General features: G+C 49.3%; 1 protein-coding gene across 8 annotated transcripts in view; it reads right to left on the bottom strand.

Annotated features, from left to right (window-relative positions):
* Window positions 1–3577: 3577 nt before the first annotated feature.
* adck1 (aarF domain containing kinase 1) overlaps window positions 3578–23853 on the bottom strand; it is a 62000-nt gene continuing 41724 nt past the window's right edge. For 4 of the 8 annotated variants that reach the window (XM_023828829.2, XM_023828831.2, XM_072699111.1 and 1 more), the window contains 4 exons: window positions 21540–21689; window positions 21151–21348; window positions 9181–9374; window positions 3578–5518 (listed from right to left, as the gene is read on the bottom strand). In XM_023828829.2, the coding sequence (XP_023684597.2) occupies window positions 5350–5518; window positions 9181–9374; window positions 21151–21348; window positions 21540–21689 (711 nt within the window). In that variant the 3' untranslated portion in view covers window positions 3578–5349. Of the gene's footprint in view, window positions 5519–9180; window positions 9375–12823; window positions 14490–20419; window positions 20530–21150; window positions 21349–21539; window positions 21690–23853 lie in introns of those variants that run through there. The other 4 variants (XR_002840288.2, XR_011982551.1, XM_072699109.1 and 1 more) reach the window with 4 other exon arrangements.

Raw genomic sequence — 23853 nt, 5'->3', positions numbered from 1 at the left:
AAAGGCTCCCACATCAAAAGGTAGACTCCCGCTTCCATAAAGAGATCCCAATGTACTTTCAGTTATCACACCCCTACACCGTATTAAGGAGAACAAGCCCCAGAGTGTAAGCCGATACCAGATCCAAAGGCTACATCAGCGATACATGCGTGTCCCAAACCCCCCCCCCAAGTTCATAACCATACTGATCTGCACATCACTGCATGCTTACACTTGGCGCTGGACTGGTCAGCTGGGTGTTGATTCATTTTCTATAACTACAGCTGTGGTGCCAGCCAGGTAAATCACAGTAGTAAATCAATGTGCAATTATAATCTTTAATTCTGACTAATGTTACTTAAAAATCCAGACAAGAAACACAATTCAAAATTAAGTGAAGCTAAGCAAAATTTTTGATCATTGGCGGAAGAAGTTAGTTCTAGTAATAAATGCAAACACACTTTGCTGCTGATAGTGTAGCACATAGGATTTGCTTATGGCCGCATAATGGGTCGGTCAGCTTGACTGTAAGGCAGTGGATCCTGGACTTTCATTGGCTCATCAGCCTGGAGGGGCCGTCTCACCTTCCCAGGAGCCCCCACCAAGCCGGTGCCCTGGACTCAGCCACGCGCTGACCTGCCCCACCCTGAGGAAAAGGCTTTTGCCACAAAGACTGTTGTGGTTCGAGTGAGAGGATAAGAGCGAGTACCAGGCACAGGCCCAGAGAACATGCAGAGTGTACAGCGGAGCCTCTTTCGTTACCTGCCTGCATCTCGTCTTACATCTCGCCAGATTTCCCCTCAGCTCTCGTGTGGAAGTGAGTGGCAGCGGCAAGGGCCGACGAAAGAGAAACAGCTCAGAAAAGTGATGGCGATGGCGACGGCGGGGACGAGCACAAGGACGTCTCTCCAGAAGGTGCGAGCACAGCTGTGGAGGGACGCCACGGCGCTACTGCTGGTGAAGTCACATGGCGTTTGGCAGCATGTCCAGTTCCCTACTGTCCATGGCATACAAACTGGCAAATTTCACTGACTGTAGACAGGTCCGCTCTCCTGTGCCCCCAGTGGCCGACACTGTAAATTACACCCTGTCGCTTGTGTCCCACTGCCATTAACAATTTTTCATCTAGAAAGCTAGAATGCTCTCCAGGGAAGAACAGCAGCCCACCGGCACCAACTCCCACTACAGCCCCCTGCCCACCTCTCTGGCTCTGGCCTCTGGCTTTGTGGAGCGTCATTCATTCTCCTATCACTGTTCTCCAGTTTCCCCAGCCATTACACCCTTATGTATTCCTGTCTGCTATTATTACCATGCATTATTGATGTGGGTATTCTTTTCATTTAAACACATGCAGGTCGACACTGCAATGTATCATCTTTCTAACTGAGCCCCAGAGATCCCCTCAAGGCCGCAAATTTCTGCTGTCAAAGTGAAACCTTCAAAATCAATAAAAGATCCCACTTCGTAATATCCAAACAAGGCAGGAACAAACGTACTTGCTCTAAACAACGTTTACTGGCCTGTGGGGAACGCTAAGGCCGCAGCTCCTGGCTCGGGGGCCCAGACTCCCCAGTACAGCAGTAGGGACTCCTCCTTCTCATTTTCAATGATATGGTTTCAGAGTCGATGGTGTCTAGATCAGAAAACGAAGGGCTCGCTTATGTACAGTACCAGTCAAATGTTTGGACACACCATCCACAGAAAAATTTATTTGTACTATTTACTACATTTTCGATTATAAAGACAGCAGAACTATAAAACTATATATATGGAATCATGCACTGACCAGAACAACAAACAAAAAAAAATAATTTGTTGGGGGGCCAACAGCTCTGTGGGTTTGGACTCAAAAGGTTGCTGGTTCGATTTCCTAGGTGAACAGAGTGATCCCACCCATTGGGCCCTTCTGCAAGGCCTTTAACCCCAGTTGTTCCAGGCACTGGCTGACCGTACTTTCTCCTCTACACCAGCTTCATGAGGTGGCCTCCTGGGATGCTTTTCCAGCTGTCCCGATGGAGCTCCCACATATATCCTGGTCAAACTACTCAAAAACCATTTATACTGCGTTTAGGTCAGGTGTCCAGGTCATGTGATGCGATACTATCACTCTCCTTCATAGATGGCTTAGCGTGTCCACTTTTGATTGATACTGTAACTCCTTTACTGAGAAAATGGTACTCCCCAGAGAGACCTTCTCTGAGGCTAGGAGCTCCACGCCTGGCGACATCAAGAAGGCCACAAAAAACAGAGCTTGGCTACCTTCTGAGGACAGGCCAGTGAACTTCAGGTACGCTCAACACAATTCAGAGAAGGGTCCGATGTAAGCTTGGCTAACTTTGCAAAAAAGCTTCAAAAGCTTGTTTAGCTATGAAAGTGTCAGGAGTACTGTTACAGCCAGGGCTCTGGAGGCATCAGTCCATAAGGACGGGACGGCTCCTCAACCACGATTGCCCACTTTAATGGAGGAGGCAAGGACATGGAGCAGGAAAGCAGCTTTGGACTCTTCACACAACCCCCTGTCCGGCAGCGTTAGCACTATGCTAAGAGAGCGCCAGTCAGAGATAAGAGCGTCACATCATTACAATCCACATTATTTATTTATCACAGCTTGATTCGCACGAAATGTCTGCTTAACGCAGCGAGCGGCGTCTCTGACTGGCACGTTCACATTATCTAAGAGAAACACGCGCACTGAGAGCGGCTTAGCGCCACTGCTACTGTCAGCAGAGCACGGCACCACGCAGCCCGGGGTAATGACACATCAGCCACGTGGCCGGGCGCATAAAGCCGCGCGAGTTCGGCCACGGTATTTTTAACGACGTGGAGGAGACGCAGAATAAGATGAACATGCACACAGCGTACAATGTACATCAGGTATATATGCTACTGCATGATACTGAAGATGTCATAGTAAAGCCTTGTTTGATGTCCTAGATCTAAAGTTAACATCAGATAAAAGATCGATCATCCATCCATCCATCCATCCTTTCATATCCAGGTCACAGGGGCAGCAGTCTGAGCAGAGATGCCTCCCTAGCCACCTCCACCAAGGGAACACCCAAACATTAAAGCTAAACTGTTCACTTTTTGGTGTGATGCACTCCTTTGCTTAGCCGCCAGGGCAATATGTAGATGCATGGTAGTCTACCCCGTCACCCATGACCATCACAGCCAGGGGGAGCAGAGGAAGCAGGTCCCATACGTACCTTCGAGCCGAATCACTCCTGGGGGAGATCTATCCGTGCAACGGCACTGAGCAGAGATCCCAGAAGGAGCCTTAACTTGTCATATATCAGATAATCAGGATGAACTCACTCTAGGAAATCGACTCGTGGCTTAGACATGAACAAGACTGACTGAGTGGTCCTTACTAGTTCTTACTACCAATATATTCCACAGTTATAAAAACAACTGTAACATATAAACCAAATTATTCCTTTGATGTACTGACTGCATATAGAGACTGGTATTGCTTGTGACATGCTCATTAAAACACTGATACAGCGACAAGGTGACCACTGAATACTGTGCTTGGACTCTCATGCACACTGTCCAAGCAGGATCACGGGCACCCAGAAGAAATGCACAAAAGGCTTAATATTGTGTAATTGTTTGTTTACAATATTTATGCAATTACAATATATTTGCTTCAGGTAGCTGTTTCCACTAAAAGGGATGAATACAGTTGACATTTGGCAAAACAGAACCTCTGTCTTTGTGTAATCAGATGGCATCCACTGAAATCAATTATGCAAACCCTGGCCGTAGATCCTTAATAAAAAGGGCAGCTTAATACGGGGTGAATCGGGGAGAATTTGAGAGGCACAGAAGCGCACAGCCTCCTCTAGGCCTGGGAGAACCTACAGAACTCCCAGCCTGAAAACGGCGCCATTACTTAGATGATTGCATTTGGCAGCTCTGGGGCCTGCACTTTGATCAAGATGGATGGGTTTTTTATTACACTCAGACATGGATCCAGCAGTCCCGCTGCGTTTGCCTACAGAGGTCGAGTCTAATTAAGACGAGGAGACACCGATAAAGGCCTTCACGAACCAGGCATAACGATGCAGACGTCCAGGGTGGGGTCAGAGAAGGAGACCTGGGCTGGTGATGCAGACATCCGGGGGGTCAGAGAGGGAGAGGCGGGGCTGACGGTACAGACGTCCGGGGAGGGGTCAGGAAGGGAGACCTGGGCTGACAATATAGACATCTGGGGGGGTCAGTGAGAGAGACCTGGGCTGACGATGCAGATGTCCTGGGAGGGGTCAGGGAGGGAGACCTGGGCTGACGGTGCAGACGTCCGGGGGGGTCAGAGAGGGAGACCCGGGCTGACGGTACAGACGTCTGGGGAGGGGTCAAGGAGGTAGACCTGGGCTGACGATACAGACGTCCGGGGGGGTCAGAGAGGGAGTACTTTAAAAGCCCTGCGATCTTGCAGTGGTGATCCATCACACAATCATCAGACTGACTGACTCAGTCAAAGCTTGGTCAAAGTAGCCTTTATACAGCTTGTGTAACTGGCCTTACTGGTCTGGATTTTAGCTAGTGACATCATGGCACCGCATCATGATATAACAGAATTCTAGTCAAATGATGTTTATTATTATATATTATATTATTATTTCTACATCCGGCAAGCAAACTCCACACAGCTGTATAAACACAAACAGCTAAGTGGCCTGAAAGCTCCATTTCACTTTTTTTCCAGCACACACACAAGCACCAAGCTTTTCTTCAGGACCCATTATGAGCACAATGGTCTACATCTCCCTCCCATTCACATTCAAAAGAGCACCAACAACTAATGGAAAAGACATAGTGACAAACGTAAATAAAAGTAAATAAAAACAGACAATTAATTTGAGATCAGTAAAATCATGAGTCATCACACTTCCAGGTTCAACAGGCAGGGATAAAAAACTTTTCGGCTTGCAGAATACTTTCTACAAAAGCCAATTAAGGTAAGCAAAGGAACCAGGGGGAGATGGAGGACGGATGTGAATGGAAACCTTGGGTGGACGGAGGGAGCTTGGGAACAGAAAGAGGTGGAAAGTTCAGGATCAACCAACCATTTGAGTATTCCGTGACTGAAAGATGGTGGGAGAGTGCAAACTGGAAAAAATGTGTACAATAAAATTTTCGTAATGCAAAAAAACAATATTCATAAATGTTTGTTTACATATATATGAGGCAATAAAAAGCTATTCTTCTATGACAGTAAACAGTAAATGTTTACATTTCCTCATGTCTTTCATAGAATCCAACTCTTCAATGTGGGTGGTGCTTGGTTGAGATGACAATGGCCTTTTGACATAATAAAGCCTCAGTCTTCTTCCACCTTCAGTCATGTCCTACAGTCAGCATGGAGGATCACTGTGCAAATTGGAGCCAGCTGACCAGGTTTCTCAACCAGCTGCCCAACATGGAGGCCTTCATCCATAGGAAGACTTCATACAGGTTGATCTGCCACAGAGTGAGAACCTCGGACAGGAAGATCTGCAGCCAGCGAGGTCTATATCTGGCTTTACTTCTGCCATGCCTGAAATGGAGGGATTAGTGGTCAGGAAGAGAGAGATACTTACAAAGAGTTTCCATCAAATGCCGCAGAACACTCATATGGATGCAGGTTTTTACTGATTTCAGAATTACCAGCAGCAAAATACCTACATCCAACACAGCGGCAATTCATCACAAGTCATTTATTTTGATGAGCTACCCAGCAAGCTAAAAGCACAAAAAGCCTGGGAACATTCACTGTACAGGAGTGCTTCCAACGCACTGTAAAAGGAGTGTATAATGAGGTAAATGAGCGTGGCAGCTGAATGCTCTCACTGCGGCCAGGGGGGTGGTTGCTGAGGAGCACTGCAACACCCAGGAAAGCACTGCCGCCTTGAACCGGCGAACAGCACCGAAATCATGTTCATCTCTGCCAATTTTCAAACAGCAGAGTGCCCGACGGAACTGCGAGTCTGACAATGCACACATCTGTCAGGGATCTCCAAAAACAAGAGGCTGGAGGAGGCGTCGGTGTTTCCCGTCTGTGTGACACGTAACGCTTTGTTATACAGTGAGACGAATAACATAGGACGTGGGATGGGATCCCTGATGGGATGAGTTGCGAGACAACATGCTTGATCCACACACGCTTGAGAAAGACTTTGGTGGGTTATAGTTTACTAAAATAGTTTAAAAACAGCATTGATACAGGCCTATGGAGACACCTTCAAAGAACCAGTAACTCTAGCAACCAGGAGAAAGACTAACGCTACCCTGGCTACCCAGCAGATAACACAACAAACATGACATCCCATAAAGACCCCTTCATTGTGGTAACTGTCCCTGCTCTGTATGGTGTGGATGAGTAATGTTCTCCTCACTTTGTACGTTGTGTATGAGCAGCGTCCCCCTCAGTCTATACGTTGTGTATGAGCAGCGTCCCCCTCAGTCTGTACGTTGTGCATGAGCAGCGTCCCCCTCACTCTGTACGTTGTGCATGAGCAGCGTCCCCCTCAGTCTATACGTTGTGCATGAGCAGCGTCCCCCTCAGTCTGTACGTTGTGCATGAGCAGCGTCCCCCTCAGTCTGTACGTTGTGCATGAGCAGCGTCCCCCTCAGTCTGTACGTTGTGCATGAGCAGCGTCCCCCTCAGTCTGTACGTTGTGCATGAGCAGCGTCCCCCTCAGTCTGTACGTTGTGCATGAGCAGCGTCCCCCTCAGTCTGTACGTTGTGCATGAGCAGCGTCCCCCTCAGTCTATACGTTGTGCATGAGCAGCGTCCCCCTCAGTCTGTACGTTGTGTATGAGCAGCGTCCCCCTCAGTCTGTACGTTGTGTATGAGCAGCGTCCCCCTCAGTCTGTACGTTGTGCATGAGCAGCGTCCCCCTCAGTCTGTACGTTGTGCATGAGCAGCGTCCCCCTCAGTCTGTACGTTGTGCATGAGCAGCGTCCCCCTCAGTCTGTACGTTGTGCATGAGCAGCGTCCCCCTCAGTCTATACGTTGTGCATGAGCAGCGTCCCCCTCAGTCTATACGTTGTGCATGAGCAGCGTCCCCCTCAGTCTGTACGTTGTGCATGAGCAGCGTCCCCCCCAGTCTGTACGTTGTGTATGAGCAGCGTCCCACTCAGTCTGTACGTTGTGCATGAGCAGCGTCCCCCTCAGTCTGTACGTTGTGTATGAGCAGCGTTCCCCTCAGTCTGTACGTTGTGTATGAGCAGCGTTCTCCTCAGTCTGTACGTTGTGCATGAGCAGCGTCCCCCTCAGTCTGTACGTTGTGTATGAGCAGCGTCCCCCTCAGTCTATACGTTGTGTATGAGCAGCGTCCCACTCAGTCTATACGTTGTGTATGAGCAGCGTTCCCCTCAGTCTGTACGTTGTGAATGAGCAGCGTTCCCCTCAGTCTGTACGTTGTGTATGAGCAGCGTCCTCCTCAGTCTGTACGTTGTGCATGAGCAGCGTCCCCCTCAGTCTGTACGTTGTGTATGAGCAGCGTTCCCCTCAGTCTGTACGTTGTGTATGAGCAGCGTTCCCCTCAGTCTGTACGTTGTGTATGAGCAGCGTTCCCCTCACTCTGTACATTGTGTATGAGTAGTCTTCCTTACTCCGTACATTGCATATCAGTAGAGTTCTCCTCAGTCTGTGTATGAGCAGCATTCCCCTCTGTATGTATGTTGTGTATGAGCAGCATTCTCCTCAGTCTGTACGTTGTGCATGAGCAGAGTTATCTTTGATCTCTGGAGCATGCAGTGAAGTGGGCCTTTGCAGTGCAGTGCTCTGTGCATTAAAACATTTACCGCTATTCAATATTTGAAAGAAGAAACATTAAAGAGCTTGTTCAATAGATCAGCAGAATGTACTGCAAGTTTATCTGATAAAATGCTTAGTGCCCACAGAACTCGGGCCAAAACTAAGAATTCCGGCTAAGAGGGATGGTGCCCCAGTCTGAGGACGGCTGGGCTGTTTTCAGAACGAACAAATGAAATAATTATACCGGGAGATGGTGGTTTGCTCACAGTGGTGTCGCACATGTCTTTGGAATGATCAAGACGCTGACAGTCTGAAATATGTGAGTAAGACAGAAGGCTGGGGGAATCAGGTGGGGGGGGCGGTCCTCTATGCTGTCAGCTAGCCAGCGTTGCTCAGCTCATGTTTGTCTCCTGTCTCAATAGAGGTGCTGGTGCAGCCAAAAGGTCACTAATACGTCTTACAGGACAATAAACACCGCCTGCCTCAGTCTGGGTCCTAACGATTTTTTCGGAGACAATAACAGCGCACTTCATTAAAATGCGATCCATACACCACTAGAAAGAACAGCACAGTCGTGAAGTTCATTCCCCTGCAAAAGGCGGCAGCGTTTCCATCTCATCTGAAGAATCACATCACAGGTCTATCATCTCCATCGTCTACACAGGTCCTGCTGTGAGTTTGCTGCAGAAGCGTTTCAGGGAGGTCTTGAGGGCCCAGCCCTTGGGGAGGTCCTTGACCAGGAGCAATGACAGGGAAGCCCAGCTGATCGTCCCCCAGCCCTCACGTACAGCTCTGTCCCTTTTGTCCCTTACGTCCATTCTAACAGGTAGCACAGTGACTTGGCAGAGGACTCCGAGAAGACCAGTGTGAGTCTGCTAAACACTGCCAACTCTACCCACTACACAAGGACATGCTGTTCAGGTGTGACTGCAAACGGCCTTTAGCGTCTGACTGTGCAATAGCACTCTGTGTGTGTATGTGAGGGGGCACAAACTTAGAAAGTCTGACAGAGCATAAAACATTGTCTGTATTACCTCTCAAAATAGAAGCCTTTTCCAGATTTAGGTATGCCGTTTTAAATATGAGGTCAGGAATAATTAACTGCAATGGAAAAGTGTCACAAACACAAGTGAATGAGTGGGTGAGTTAGTGACTGAATGAGTGATTGAATGAGTAAGTGAATGAATTAGCCAATGATTGAGTGAATGAATGAGTGAGAAAGCAAATGAATGAGCAAGTGAGTGTGTTAGTGAGTGAATGAGTGAAGTGAATGAATTATTGAATTGAGGAATGAGTGAACAAATGAGTAAGCAAATGAGTAAGTGAAGGAGTGAGTGAGTACCCAGCAACTACATTCCCACCTCGGCCCTACACCACATTAGGCTCCCTTCCTCAAGCCACGTCTATAATGCATAAAACAAGACCCAGCAGAACATACGGCCGTGCCCCTCTCCCACCTGGACAGGGCGCGCACGCAGCACCGGGACATATTCAGGAAGGAGCTGGCATTGGCGCGCGTCTGCAGGACTGTTTCGATGCCGCGCAGGAGGTCGTTAGTCTTCAGAAGCAGCAGCATCTGCCGGGGAACCTTGTTGAGGAGCTCGCTGATCTGGGGCAGGTAGCGTGCGGCGTTAGCACGGATCTCCGTGTCCTGCACAGTCATATGGAGAGACAACGTCAATGTAACTTACAGAAGGCTCTAGAAGCTCAAGGTCCATCCAGCTGCAACCTGCAATAAGGGATCCAAAGACGCCTGGAGTGAGGGAGGTCAACACCCACAAAAACATGGCATGTCTCGGTACCCACAATGCTTTGGGCACTGACCCCAAGAGCATCGCGATTCTTCATGCTTGTGTATCCCGAGCTCAACATTTAGGTCCAGCAGGACGTGGGGGGCCGGGTCTGAAGAAGGGATTTGGGCCTCAGAAATAAAGATTTTATTTATGTTCCCGCGAGTGGATTTAATTTCTCACCATCATCGGCTTAGGTAGAGCCAACAGCATAATTCTCTCAGCTGGACTCTTTCTGTCACATTGCATTTCAGGCGCGCGGGCCGATCCACCCATCCTGTCAAGCGGCCATCAGTGGAGAAGCTAGTGCTCGCGAAACAGTGCCTACCCAGTAATAGAACACCAGCCAGCCTCGTACGACATCCATTTTCTCGTTTATTCTCTCTGTCACAGCCTCCACTACTCTGGCCAGGCAACAACAGCAGCTTTATCAGACAATAGGCAGACGTAGAGCCCACGGCTGCCTCAGAGGAGTTTGCTTCTGGGCCTTATCTGTGCGTCAACCCAACCCGAGATTGCATGTGGCTCTCACAGCAGGCCAGCTAGTGGCCCCTACTCCTGTCCAACTCCTCCTCTGTGACACACTTTAGCCACGCCCATGTACACACGGGGCCCTCGTCTCAAACTAACACAGGCTTTGCTCATGATTTCTGCCATCTGGTTCTACTCAATCTTCTTTTGGCTTGGAGATCATGGTCCTGGTGATTCCACACTAGGTGGTGGTCAGTGTCTGCAACAGAACAAATCTGATGACCGGAGCCATGATATTTGGTGGTGTTGGTGGGTTATGGGGGGCGGGGGTGGTGGGCCATGGGAGGGGGGTGGAACTGGTCCGAGGGAGCCCACTTCTCTAAATGCAAGGGTCTGCCTTGGGAACCTCAATGTACAGCACTTAGTTCAGACTTACTCACAGCAACTTAGGCTTACACAGATGTCATCAAAACACTCACTAAGGACTGATCAACAACAGGCAGTAATAGAAAGGAAACAAAGGAAAGACAAGTAGCTGGAGAGGAATGGGCCCTGCTGTCTGTTACAGAGACAGACATGTACCGATTCTCCCCCAGATGTGAATCAAACATGGCACATTGTTCATAGTGAGGGTCAGAGGCAATGGCAGAAGATGATGAACAACATGCGGCAAGGTAGGTGTCACGTGTGGTAACAGGATTAAGCCAAGATAAGCCACCAACAAGCTGGTTCTAAGCCCGACCTACAGTAACCACACTGCTCAAAGAGGACAAAGTAAATCACTACTGATGCCTGATCACCACTAACAAAAGTGATCATCACATGTAAAAGCAGCTGACATCACATGTAAAAGCAGCTGACATCACATGTAAAAGCAGCTGACTCGGTTAAAAGAAATGCAATGATCTGAAGAATTCAAATCAGCCAAGAGCTCGAGCACCTCCGCTGACATTGTACGCCAGAGGTGACGCAAAGCCTTGTGTTTAGGACAAACCTGCAGCCATAATGCCTCAAACTGATAACGCGGGTCTTCCAGAGAGCACAATCAATTAAGAACTTCCGGGAAAGTGATTAGTCAGCTGGCATCTACCCACAGACCGACAGCCTTGAATTACACAGCTACTTACAGCTACCTATACTTGTGGGCCAGTGAAAAGAGTGTGGCAAAGTGCAATCACCGAAGTGCACGCTACTTGTGAGACACACATACCCGGAATGAACGCTTCTTTAGACGGCTACCATGAAAATCAGGAAATAGGTGAGAGATTCACACTCCAAGGGCCAGCTCCACATGCAATCCCAGAAGGCACTTTGGCATCAAGCTCACGCCTGACAGCACGGGGATTTTTAAACGAGCTGTAATTTAATAACTACGATTTCTGTCCTATAACTAAAAAACATCTAGCAGCTACCTTATGTTTATGCTAATCCCTAAAGCTCCGTTTATATGATTTCAGCAGGGAGATTAGAGGGTTCCAGTGGATTGCAGTACCGCAGTGCTTGTGTGGGACGAAGGGGGCTCTGAGCAAAAACAGCCAAAAGCTAGAGGAGAAATTCCACGACCTCTAACCCTGCCCTCAGCCCTGAGTAATCGAGCATCGACTCTCCAGGCAGGAAGCGTAGCCTAACCCAAACCTGAACACTGACCTCCACATCAATCTCCATGCCGCAGCTGCGTCACGTCCTGACAGCTCTGCTGCACTCTCTGCAGAGGCAGGCTGCCGTGTGACCGGTGTCAGAAATTGTTTCGTTCCTTTTTTAATTTTATTTTTTTTTTAACCATCAAAGGAACATACAAGCCCCCTGAAAGCACCCCCCCCCCCCCCCAGTCTGACGAACTGGCAGCCCCCAGCTCTGCTCTATTTCGGGACTCGACAGAGCGGAGACCACGTGGAGACGTAGGCGAGGGATTAGCGATGTGCAGGATTTCCGCCGTGGCACTACGACTACAGGTGACACGCAAAGAGCTTTTCTGTGTTGGGCTGGACACAGAAAGGTACCAGAAGCATCTCCTGCGTATGTCTGGGGGGGTTAAGCAGACACAAGGGTCCTCGGTAATCTGCCTCACATGTTATCATAATCACAATACATTATTGCATTGTATTTACTTAACAGATACTTTCATGAAAAGCAGAGTCAGATGGAGGGTTAAGGCCCTCGGCTCAAGGGCCCAATGGTGAAATCCTCTGCCAGCACTGGGAACTGAACTGGTGACCTTCTGAATGCAACCACAGCGCCCTGACCCACTGAGCCGCATGCTGGCCCTATGGTCTGCCAAAGTGTTCAGAAGAGCAGCCACGACGCCTGCAGAAGGAGTCTAAGTTCTACAATCCGCACCCAGTTACATGACTGATTCAAAAGAAACAGTGTGGTGGGGTTGAGCGCTGGGTCCCTGGCTCTCTGTGCGCTGGGTCCCTGGCTCTCTGTGCGCTGGGTCCCTGGCTCTCTGTGCGCTGGGTCCCTGTGCGCTGGCTCTCTGTGCGCTGGCTCTCTGTGCGCTGGCTCTCTGTGCGCTGGCTCTCTGTGCGCTGGGTCGCTGGCTCTCTGTGCGCTGGGTCGCTGGCTCTCTGTGCGCTGGGTCGCTGGCTCTCTGTGCGCTGGGTCGCTGGCTCTCTGTGCGCTGGGTCGCTGGCTCTCTGTGCGCTGGGTGGCTGGCTCTCTGTGCGCTGGCTCTCTGTGCGCTGGGTGGCTGGCTCTCTGTGCAGACGGTGACTGTGCCAGGCATCCATCGCCCGGGTGCAGCATACCACCCAGTCCTGATAGGCAGAGGTCTTGGTGATGGGGGGGGGGGGGGGGGGGGCAATCATAACCAATGGTACAGTTGACTCCACCCAGTGGATTCCTCTACTCTGTCTCCCTCAGGGACTTTCAAAAACAGGGTGTTGATCAGCAGCGGCATCACAGCAAACAACCCAAAATAATCTCTCCCCTGGGACAGGCATGGGTGCAGTAAGCTGGGGATCTATCCATCCCCCATGCAGACCCCATTAGCATAGGCAGGCCTCGACTGTTGGGAGCAGGGCCTGATGTGTAACGTCACAGTGAAGAGTAAAGTGCTCCGAGAACAATCAGAGAAAAGAGGGAGTGTCAAAATAAACGAGAAGGGTGGGAAAATTACTGAGACTAAAAAAACGATTCATCACTTCAGTTATGTCAAAACAATAATATTAACATAACAAGAAAGGATAAAATAAATACAGCCTTCAGTGGGCACTGAAGTACAGGATTCCTTTGCACAGCGCCTAACCATCACACTGCTGTTTTGGAGTTAGGGTTTAGGGTACAGCTTATTGACAGAAAACAGTGAGGAGCCCATGAGACTGTAATTAATCCTCCTTGGCCAGTATTAATTGCAGCATTTGCATTCAGGGCATTTGGGAAATGTAATGCCCGGGTATTAAGCTGCAGACGACAGCCCAGACTGACAACCCGCCAACTCAAAGCCGTCACGGAGGTTAGTTACGAGGCCGTCAGATGTAGACCTCAAACAGGTTCCAGCCACAAGGGGGCACTCCACCAAATGGCCCCAGACACACTAGCACCCATAATGGGCCACCTGTAGAGAGAGAGAGAGAGATGCTGATAGACAAGGGCAGTGTTTCCCAATCCACTCCTCAGGGACCCACAGAAAGTCCATGTTTTTGCTTACCGGGAGCTGGGAGGGAGCAAAAATGTGGACCGGCTGTGGGTCCCCGAGGACCGGATTGGGAAACAATGCGCAAGAGGACCAGAGCACAGAGACGACCAGGGGCATCTGCTCTGGACGTCCTGCAGGCCCAGCAGACACCACGCCACCAGCGGACCAGCTGGTTTCAGCACTTAGCCTTCTGCACTTCCATCTGAATCATGACAGGGTGAAGAAGAGGGCGACGTACGCGTACCATCTGAGAGAATGCCGGCAAAAAGGACAGAAGTGACCCAGAAGGCCATGACAAATGGCGGCAGAGTCCTCCGTTTCCAGGAGAATCCAGGACAGCCACTGACAGCCCACTACAACTAAATTATAAAATTATAAATTTCCTCTACAGCGGGCAGGGTGCTGGGATAGGAGGGGTTAAAAGCACAGGTGTCTGGATTCGGGGCTCTTCCTGGCCGGGAGGGTCTTCATTTCCACTTGGCATTCTTTGGTTTAAAGCACAGTGGCTACATTTTCATTTTAGAATAAACTCAATTTCAGATAACCGCGCCAGACCAACAATGCGGATGCGATTGCTCCTCACACGCCACCTCCAGAGGCAAAGGTGTTTTCTTAACACGACGTCTGCTTTCTTCTCCATCAAGCCCACAGAGATAAAAGGGAGCTGGGGTGTGGACACATTGAGGAGACAGCAGGCCAGCGCCCCCTCAGGGAGATGTGAGGAGGCGAGGCAGTCTCCCTGTCGTATCCCACCACGCCGGTCCAGCCTGGCTGCTTGGAGGGGGGGGGACATTCCAGGAGGGATATACAGATATACAGGCCAGTGTGCAGATGGTGGAGGGATTGTCAAGCACCTCCATACTCCCTCCTGTCAGAAAGAAAGACATAATCCACACTCTGAGCTGTCATGCAAGTAACCATACTCCATACTGCCATTGCCACTGCCATACTCCACACTCTGAACTATCAGGGAAGTGACTATACCTCATACTGCCAGAAACACAGCAAGATCTATACTTTGAGGAGTCGTGGAAGTGACCATACTTCATAATGGCAGTCACAGCCATACTCCACACTCCAAGGTGTCATGGAACTGACCATACTCCATACTGTCACAGTCACAGCTATACTCCACACTCCAGACTATGAAGATGAGACCATAATCCGAACTCTGAGCTGTCATGTAAGTGACCACACTCCATGCTGTCTTAGATGGGACAGAGTGTGGCTCCGTGCCTGTGATTGGAAGAGTATCAGTTTGAGCCAGGCCTTGGCAGAATAGTCACATGTCTGAGGGCCTTTGAGCAAGGTCCTTAAGCCCCAGCTCCATGGGTACTGCTGCAAATGGCTGCCAAACTTGCTCTCACCTACATATGTGTCTGTGTGCCATGGAGACCAAGATGGAGTGGGCGAAAAGAGAATTTTCCCGCAGGGATCAATTAAGTGTCATTATTATTATTATTATTTTTTTTTTCCATAGCCACACGCTAAGCTGTCATGGAAGTGACTGTACTCCATGCCAACGGTGGGCAATCTTATCCGCGAAGGGCCAGGGTGTATGCAGGTCTTTCAGATGACCTTTAGGCCAGGTGTTCAAACCCAGGTGTGAGAACTCTAAGTAATCAGTCCTGTAACTATTAACGCAGCCATTCTCCATACAGTGAGCTATCACAGAAGTGACCATACTCCATACACTGGGCTATCACGGAAGTGACCATACTCCATACCGTCACACAGTCATACTCACTGTCATATACATCTCAAGCATAAAAAGTTACATAAACCAGGCAAACACAACACACATGCAGTCGCTGTGGAGCTCAGAAAGACGTCACTATATATTGCTTTTAAGTGCTATGTTATTTTTCGTGGTATTCTCCCCCTGGTTATGAAAACACATTTAAAATGAACACTGAATGGAAAAGCCTGAAAGGGCAGGCGAATCAAAGGCAGAGCCTGAGATGCACGGTAACATTACTGCTTAGAGCCACTGGAACATCAGGCGGTTCTCGTCTGCTGCTCCAGGTTCCTCAGCGTCCTCTCCCACGTGTCCCACCGCCACCCTGCACCTTGCTATCGCTCCCCATTCACCTCCACGGCACAGGGGGCTTGCTCTGATTCCAGTCCGCTCATGCACGCCGGACCCCCCCTGCGCCGGGACACGGCCGCTGATTCTCAGCTGCATCCCGGGCTTGCAAATGTGGCACAAAGAAGCGCTGCGTGCTGTGGGAGTGAAGTGACCCCCACACAGAGGGTAATGTCAACACACCTCTTCCTCCACATGTACACCATAGTCAACAAAACAGGTCAATGGGATCCAGCCTTGTCATATAGCATGTCTTCCAAGCATTGCCACATGAAGGAATGGTGTGTCCAGAGAGCAAATATTTCTATATCCTAGTTTTTACAGAAACAGAACCACCACACTGTATGCGTGTCCTGAGCAAATATTTCCAAATGCTGGCTTTTATCGGAGCAGAACCAACATAGTTACTGTATATGCATGTCCTAAAAGAATAATTCCACCTCTGCTTACTGTGACTACCACAACATCTGTTAACACGTGATTAAACATCTGGATGTTATTACTAACGTTCAGAAAACTGCCATACAGCTATACACAGAAACCATTGAAAGCAATCATTATGAATGAAAAGTAAGCAAAGAATGTTTCAATTACTGCCATAGTTTATGAGTGTTATGAATGTGTTATAATGGTATTATGTTGGTATTGCACAATTAAGCAATTGTTAACAGCACAGGCTGTTAATCTTACTAAGAGCTCCCACCATTTAAGTAAAAACAACCTGTGTTGTCTAGGTCATTTCGCCGGCCAGAGCCTGCAGGTTCCAACGACAATCTAACAAGCCTGAAACCTCAGGATACACTTTCACCATACGGATGTCAATGGGCATCACTGGTGAAGGTCACGACTCCGCCATGGTTTATGGCACGGTTCTTCAACTCTGGACCTCGATTCCAAATCCAGGCCGTGTTTTCAGTTCTCCCAGGTAGTTAGTTTAATAATTACTGATTCTGATTGGTCAGAGGCTTCACACCTGACTGACAGGTAAAGAAAGGCTGGAAAACCAGCAGTGCTCGGACCCTGGTTTATGGCATCTCGCATAGGGTTAGAAGCAACTGAAGGCTCCATCGGGGCAGGAACATACCAGGCCACATCTCAACAGCCTGGACTCAATCTAAGGGCATCCGAAGGAACCCGACGTTACAGGAGCCTGAGGCATCCCCCCTCTTTACAGCTGCAGCCTAGTGGGCCTCAACACGGACAAACGCCACTGTGCTGCTGTAAAATTCTGCTGCAATACTTGCTTTTGGTTGTGAGCTCCACATCCAACAGCACACAGTGGGCGTCGGAGCAGAGTGCATAATGAAAGGTTGAGCATCGCGCTATTTCCAGCACATTACACTCCAGGCCAGACCCAACACAATGCCATTAACGTCTAAATGCCGCGTCTGACACTTGCCTACTAGCATGTCTGCTTCCCATATTTCTACTGCTGCCATGAACGTCAGGCCCCGGGGGTTCTGTGCATGCTGGGAAACAACAGCTGACACGTCAGCGGCCGTGATAAAGCCCAAAGGACTCGGAGGGACTGGACAGAGCCCCATGAGTGACACCCTGGACCAGAGGTGGACAGTTCAGGTCCAGAAATTACAAATCCCGACTAAGATTTTGTTTCAACCAACCAGTCGAGTATGAAAAGTTACAGTGACAGAGTTTCAACTGGTTGTAATTTTACATTCTTCTGAACCACCTTTGCCCTGGACTGCTTTCCCTTCCTTTTTGAGCTACGTTGCAGGTTTGAGTCTTCATACCAGAGGAGAGCTACCAAGTGGGCTTGTCATTTAGATCAAGCAGCACAGCTCCGGCACTTGATATGACAAAATGAGCTCAGTGAGTATCCTGCTGATCTTCTGAAATCACGGAAATGGAATATTTTAATACTGATGTTACACAGCACACAGCTATGAATCCTAATAGCATAGTGCGATGGCGGAATGCGGCAGAGAGCTCTCCACAGCAGGGTATGAGGGTCTCTTCTCTGTACCCAGCCCACAGAGGAGAACCTGGCAGTCTGAGAGGAACCTCCACAAGGTTTACACTCCCCCACATACAACACCACACAACAGGGAGCCCACTGAGAACAAGGGAGAGATTTCTCTAGGAACGTCTTGCACAATAAAAGCAGCGATAAGACCAAGGCGGATGAGTAAAATATGTGTCAAGACATACAAATGTGTGAGAGATACATACCTCAAGGTCTCATTGTTCTGGGAGGGTGAGAGGTCCCCCACACACATACTAACAGCCGTATCAAAAACGGTGACCTTAAACCAAGGTCAGTATAGATCCCACAGCATAATGGGGAATCAAGGCTGTAGGCTTAGTCTCAACATTGGTAGGGACCAAATCAGCCCTGAACCCCCCACCCCCCTAAACACACACAATTCCCACAATATTGGACATGTCCCTCCTCCCTCCATACCCTTAGGAAAAACCTACCTGCAAAGCATCTACTACAGCACAGAACGCTCTTCTCATCAGTACAAGTCTGTCAAGGTCCAAGTCAATCAACACTTAAGACTGATTTATACTTCAACAGTGAATATGCAGTAAGTACAGTGCAGCCTGAAGTGCTGCACTGTATTTACGGCACACATTGTGGTGACGCAGATCAAATCAACTGTGATTTGTCCACTTGGTAGCATCGTACTTCTTCCTACACAAATGTTTTGTTGTTGTTTCTTGGCAGCTGGGGGTATTTTAGTGGTGGACAAGTCGTGTTAATATTACATTGCTGGCCTGCTGTTTTTTGCCACGGCTGTAGCCATTCGCCTTGTTAAAAAATATTGAGATATTTATAAAGCAAAAAAGGAGTTCAAAATACGTAATTATTACACAAACTCATCTACGAGTGATTTAAACAGGAAGGGTGAAAGTGATTATGATTGGCTTGGAGAGAGCATGAAGAGTTCATGCAAAAGCAGTAGGGATAGACGTTGAAATGATTTTTAAATACCAGATACTTTTGAAAAGAAATAATCCTTAAAACTGCAAAGCTTGCTAAGGTATGTTTCTAATAACAGAGTAGAAATGTTTTAGCAAAGAGCACCGTGCTCAGTCAACTAGCGGTTTGGTGACGCAGACTGACACAGACACACAAGCGCACAAGTACAAATGCTCGCAATGCTGTTGGCCAGTTGCATAGGCTGCAGAATATGCTCTGTGTATAAATCAGCCTTTAGTGTCCAGAGAGCAGCAGCAGAATAGAGACAGACCACCGCACTACCTACCAAGGAGGACCTGACCCAACCAAACTTAGACCCCCGGGTACAGCTGCCCTTCTACAGCCTTGCACCTGCCTGTTGAAGTCCATTGCCCAAGATTTCCTACAGATGCTTAAATGGTTATTGGCTAATTGAACACACCATTGTTTGGTTAAACGATGCTAGCAGTAAGGTTTTGTCACTTATAGAACGAAGTCCAAATCACAAACCATCGAACTGCGACTTAATGACACTGATTATCGGAGACGTGATTTCATATCATCCCAAGCCTTTGTTCCCAAAAACTTTTCCAATACCCGCCGAAGACACATGCGCCACTATTGTAAAACGTCGGCAGAACAGAGAGGTCTCTTTTCGAGCAAATATTAAAAGGAGACAAGCAAACCAGGAGTGAAAAGAGAACATTATGGATCCGAGCTGTGAACTTGGACAGTGGGGCTTTCAGCAGTGAGAGAAGGGAAAGGGTCATCAGACCAGCAGACTTAATGCAACATCCTGCTCCGGCAGCCATCAAAATCAGTTCACCAGTTCAAACCTTGTCCTCCAATCTAAATTGGGCCCTTGAGCAAAGCCCCTGACCTCTGAAATGCTTCTGAGACGCTTAGACTCCAAGCTTCACTCTCAACTACATATAAGTCTTTGTATTCTCAAAAGGAGAGAAAGATGGGATATATCAAAAGCATAACAGAAATATATGGACAACGTTCTGCTGCTGACTGCTCAGAGACGAGCTGCAGTGACAGGCCTGGGTTTCTGGTCCCAGCAGCCCAGTTTCCATCCGTTCCCATTACTACACACCACATAACAATATGCCTTTATGGGTTCTTTCTTATGTAAATCAGACAGCATCCTTAAGAATGTCACAGTTGTACACAGAGAAGCAGCCATTATAACTGCCTGTAATTACCCAGGGCCAGACCACTTCTAAACAGGCCCATAATTTGAGGTAGCGCGGGTAGCGAGCTGGCTGCTTGCCTTCCAGTTGGCAGAGTACGAAGGTGACAAGCGATCAGTCCAGCTAGGGCAATGGCCTTGCAGGTGTCACGTTACGGCCACTGTAGCTTAAGCAGGTACGAAGGGGAGCCAATGACATAAAACGAGCATTTAACCAAGTCGTGATTAATCGAGCAATTAATGAAAAGTTCTGCGATTTCAAAAGGGAGCTCTGCATATTACAGAACATCTAACATACACTCTGAATAATCCAGTGAGGTCTGAGGCAGTGGATACTCAGTCAGCCAGTGAGGCTAGAGGCAGCAGAAGCCAAGTAAGCCAGCGTGGTTAGAGGCAGCAGACGCTTAGTAAGCCAGTGAGGTTAGAGGCAGCAGAAACTGAGCAAGCCGACAGCTGACCTAAAGGTTATCCCAAAAACCTGCATATACACTGGCCCTTTGTGGATTGAGATTGCCCACCTCTGCTTTAATAGGACAGAGCTGGGGCATGCACAAAGTGCGCTTCGAGAGCCTTCCCATTGTCCTGATAGCTCACCTCCAGGTGAAGCCCTCAGCATGGCTTTCCCCCGCAGCCAGGGATTCCTCAGGGCCACAGAGGCTTTGTGTGACGGCCAGTGTCCTCTCTGGACTACTGAGGGCAACAGGCTGTCAAAGAAAAAGGGCCCAGGGATGGAACAACTTATGAATAGCCATTGCTGAGCCTTCCTGGTACCTGTGCCGGTTCAGTGACGTCCCAGAGAAGGGCTGTGGCCGTCCAGGCCTGGCTCAGCCACGGAGCGTGTGCACAGCCACAGAGCAGCGACGAAAAGCTCGCAGGTTGCGCAATGGATGTAAAAATAGAGCACAGATGGTCCTCCCCCCAGCCCAGCACAGGGGGAGCCTCCAGGCCGGTACCAGCAGCACTCACGCGTGCGCTTGAGTCACACGCAGCCCACCGGCCCATCCCCCAATGCCCAGCCCCCGCCCTGGCAGACATAGCCAATCACAGAGGGGGTCACTTACGCCCCCGTGTTTTCACCAGGACGTGAAGCGGGGGCTTTCTGCGCACGAAAACAGACAGGAACAGCAAACAGGTGCGTTCTGGAGATGCAGAGGGTACATGGTGACCATCAGCAGGGCAGAAGATGCCTTGACCATAAAGCACCAACATTGTCAAGGCAGCGGGCACCTGCTGAAGCTTGTGCATCTAGAGCGGACGTCACGCAGATCACAGGAGACTGACACACACGTGTCCCCGCATGCGGGAGCAGCAGCAAAGGGCCGTACCTCCAAGCTCGTCACGGCGGTCCGGCTGATGCCAGCATTGAGGGAGGCCCAGGAACGCGCCGTGAGCACGCAGGCAAACAGCGGGAACATGTCTCCAGCTCCCAAGCGGCGGCTGTACCGCTCAACGCCCTTCATGTCCGCTTTCATCAAGGCTCGCCACAGCCGACAGTAGTCTAGACGGAAGGCCTGGTTGAGAACCTTAGAGAGAGAGAGATGCACACCAGAGAGTCACCACCAAGCCGTAGACCACGCTGCTGAGCCCAAAGCAGCACCCTCGCCTGAAGTGATCTTCAACCCAGCGGCTAAGGACTCCTAACTGATCTGGGATCAGTAGTGCAAGGGGTGGATATGCTTATCCAGGCAAGTACCACAGGCCAGTGAGGTCTCACCTGATACAGGCCATGGTCAAGCAGCACTATTTCACTCCTCTTGCTTTTGGGGCACTTCCGGACCAGGACGTTACCAGGGTGGGGATCACAGTGCACAAAACCATGGACAAATATCATCTCGCTGTACATCTTCCCCAGGTTCCTTGATATCTGTGGGAAACACAGACTGTAACTATGCATGCTGACATGTGACCTCAACTGCATCACTGCAAACACATAATATCCGTAATCCACGATCTCCAGTGGGAGCAGGGATGCCCAGGATGGGGAACTCACTGGGGGCTTCTCTCCCTGCTGATGGATACGAGATCTCCTCTCAAAAAGTCAGTCATCCGATGGGGTGGATTCACGGTAAAAACCCCTCATGTGAGAAAATCCAACATCGGGGGAAGGTACACTGATAGCCAATACCCCAGTGCAATTATGTTATTTCGCAGACGTTTTTATTCAAAGCTATATAAATATGAAGCAAATAGCACAGTGCAAACATACATGCTGTCAAGAAGTTCACCAGGCATAGGTGGTTTCCCAAAGAATGCCCAGGTACAAGTGTAAGCAGTACAGGAGCAGGAGCTACAAACCAACTACACATCTAACAAAGCAAGAACCTAATAAGGACCAGATGTACAACAAAAGAACGTTATTCAGGGAACATAAAGGATTATGTACATGGATATTTGCCGAGTGGCAACTAAATGGCAGAGACCAACATGCAGAGCTGCTTTGATTGCACACTGTAGCTCTCAAGCTCATTAAACCCACATGATGACTCCGCTGTACTCAACAGTGAGGCAGCAGCATCGCTATAAATGCTAATAAGTGATTCGCGCTGTGATGTCGGTGTGGCCCCCCCCCCCTCATCTCGGTGTCCGACTGCCTGACTCACGTACGCGCTTCCCTGCATACGAAAGAACAGCTATCCATGGCTATGCGGTTTCACTGACGCTACTTCATTTTAAATGACCTCTAATGAAGCGACAAGTGGTCCAAGGGCTGTCAGGAGGCCCACTGTTTCATGCTCGGTGACTATGGCGAAGTCACTTGTCGACGGCACGGAAACCTCACCGACAGTGCTAATGGAAAAGCTTCCCTTTTCACTGCGTTTACAGCCTTTCTCTTTGCACAAGAAGAGTGACAGTCTGACCAGCCACATGCGAGGTCACTGGCTATCCCAGCTGCCCGCTAATTAGCTTCAGTGCTGGTTTTTATGTTATTTATCGTAACCATATAAAGCAAAAATGGAGCAAATGAGTCAGCAGAAAAGCGAACGCATCTGAAGGTCTCCGTTTAATCTGCTCCAGCCGTCCGCTGTCGCTAATCAATACTGAGCGAGACAGAGAAGCCCTTTTTACGTGGGGCAGCAGTAACCCTAATGATCTCCATTCAGGAACTGGCATGTGGGCAGCTGACTAAGCTGATCTTCAACCTGATAACACCTATGGGTTCCTAGCGCCGCCCCCCCCAGCTCTTGAGAGGTCATACATGTGATCATTCATGAAGGGCTGCCATCAAAAACAGCCTACGAGACCACAGCTGGACAGGCGCAGACTAAAGCTGATGGACTTCAGAGTCTTCCGGGAGCTTCTGTTGGCATGGATCAGCTCCTCGCAGACAGCGTAAAGACGATGACCTTCATGTCGAGAGCGGCTCGGTCTTTATCTCCTGTCCCAACAACTCATTCCGCACAGGCTGTTCCTCCTTTATCGGGTTCCTCTCCTCTAACCACCCGGTAGTTGACAATCCTTTGGACGGGACCGCTTGCCGTCCGATGTGCTGAGCCAGGGAGAATTCTCCAGCCCGCTGCTGCATTATAAAGCTGAACATCCCTAAATGCCAGGTGCCTCGACTGCCTTGCCCTGTAGGTGCGACACCTCAAAGCCTCATTCGACCACAGATAGACATTTACATCAAAGAGCCCCCATGATACATAAGAAGGCAAAGCAGGATCTAGTCATGAGTCTCACACTATTGGTCATAGAAAATCTGCAATAAACAGCATCACTACCCTGATGTGGTGGAGTGGCTCAGCTAAGTCTCTGTGCCTGTGATCAGAAGGTTGCTGGTTTTAAGCCTGGCCTTGGCATGTCTGCAGATCCCTCAGCAAGGCTCTTAACCCCCAGAACCCTGTGTGCCACAACAGGTGGCTGCCCACCTACAGAGAGCAAGTTGGGGGAGGCATAAAGAGAATTACCCCACAGAGATGAATTACTTACACGACTGTTACCATATTTCCAACTCTCCATAGTCAGTGTCCTGTAATCCTCCAGTATCCCACGCTGCCCTGGACCATGCTCACAGATGGCCCCGCCTCCTC

This window comes from Paramormyrops kingsleyae, chromosome 14 (genome assembly GCF_048594095.1).
Source record: "Paramormyrops kingsleyae isolate MSU_618 chromosome 14, PKINGS_0.4, whole genome shotgun sequence".
In the NCBI taxonomy this organism is placed as follows: domain Eukaryota; kingdom Metazoa; phylum Chordata; class Actinopteri; order Osteoglossiformes; family Mormyridae; genus Paramormyrops; species Paramormyrops kingsleyae.
This window is presented reverse-complemented; position numbering and strand designations above follow the sequence as displayed.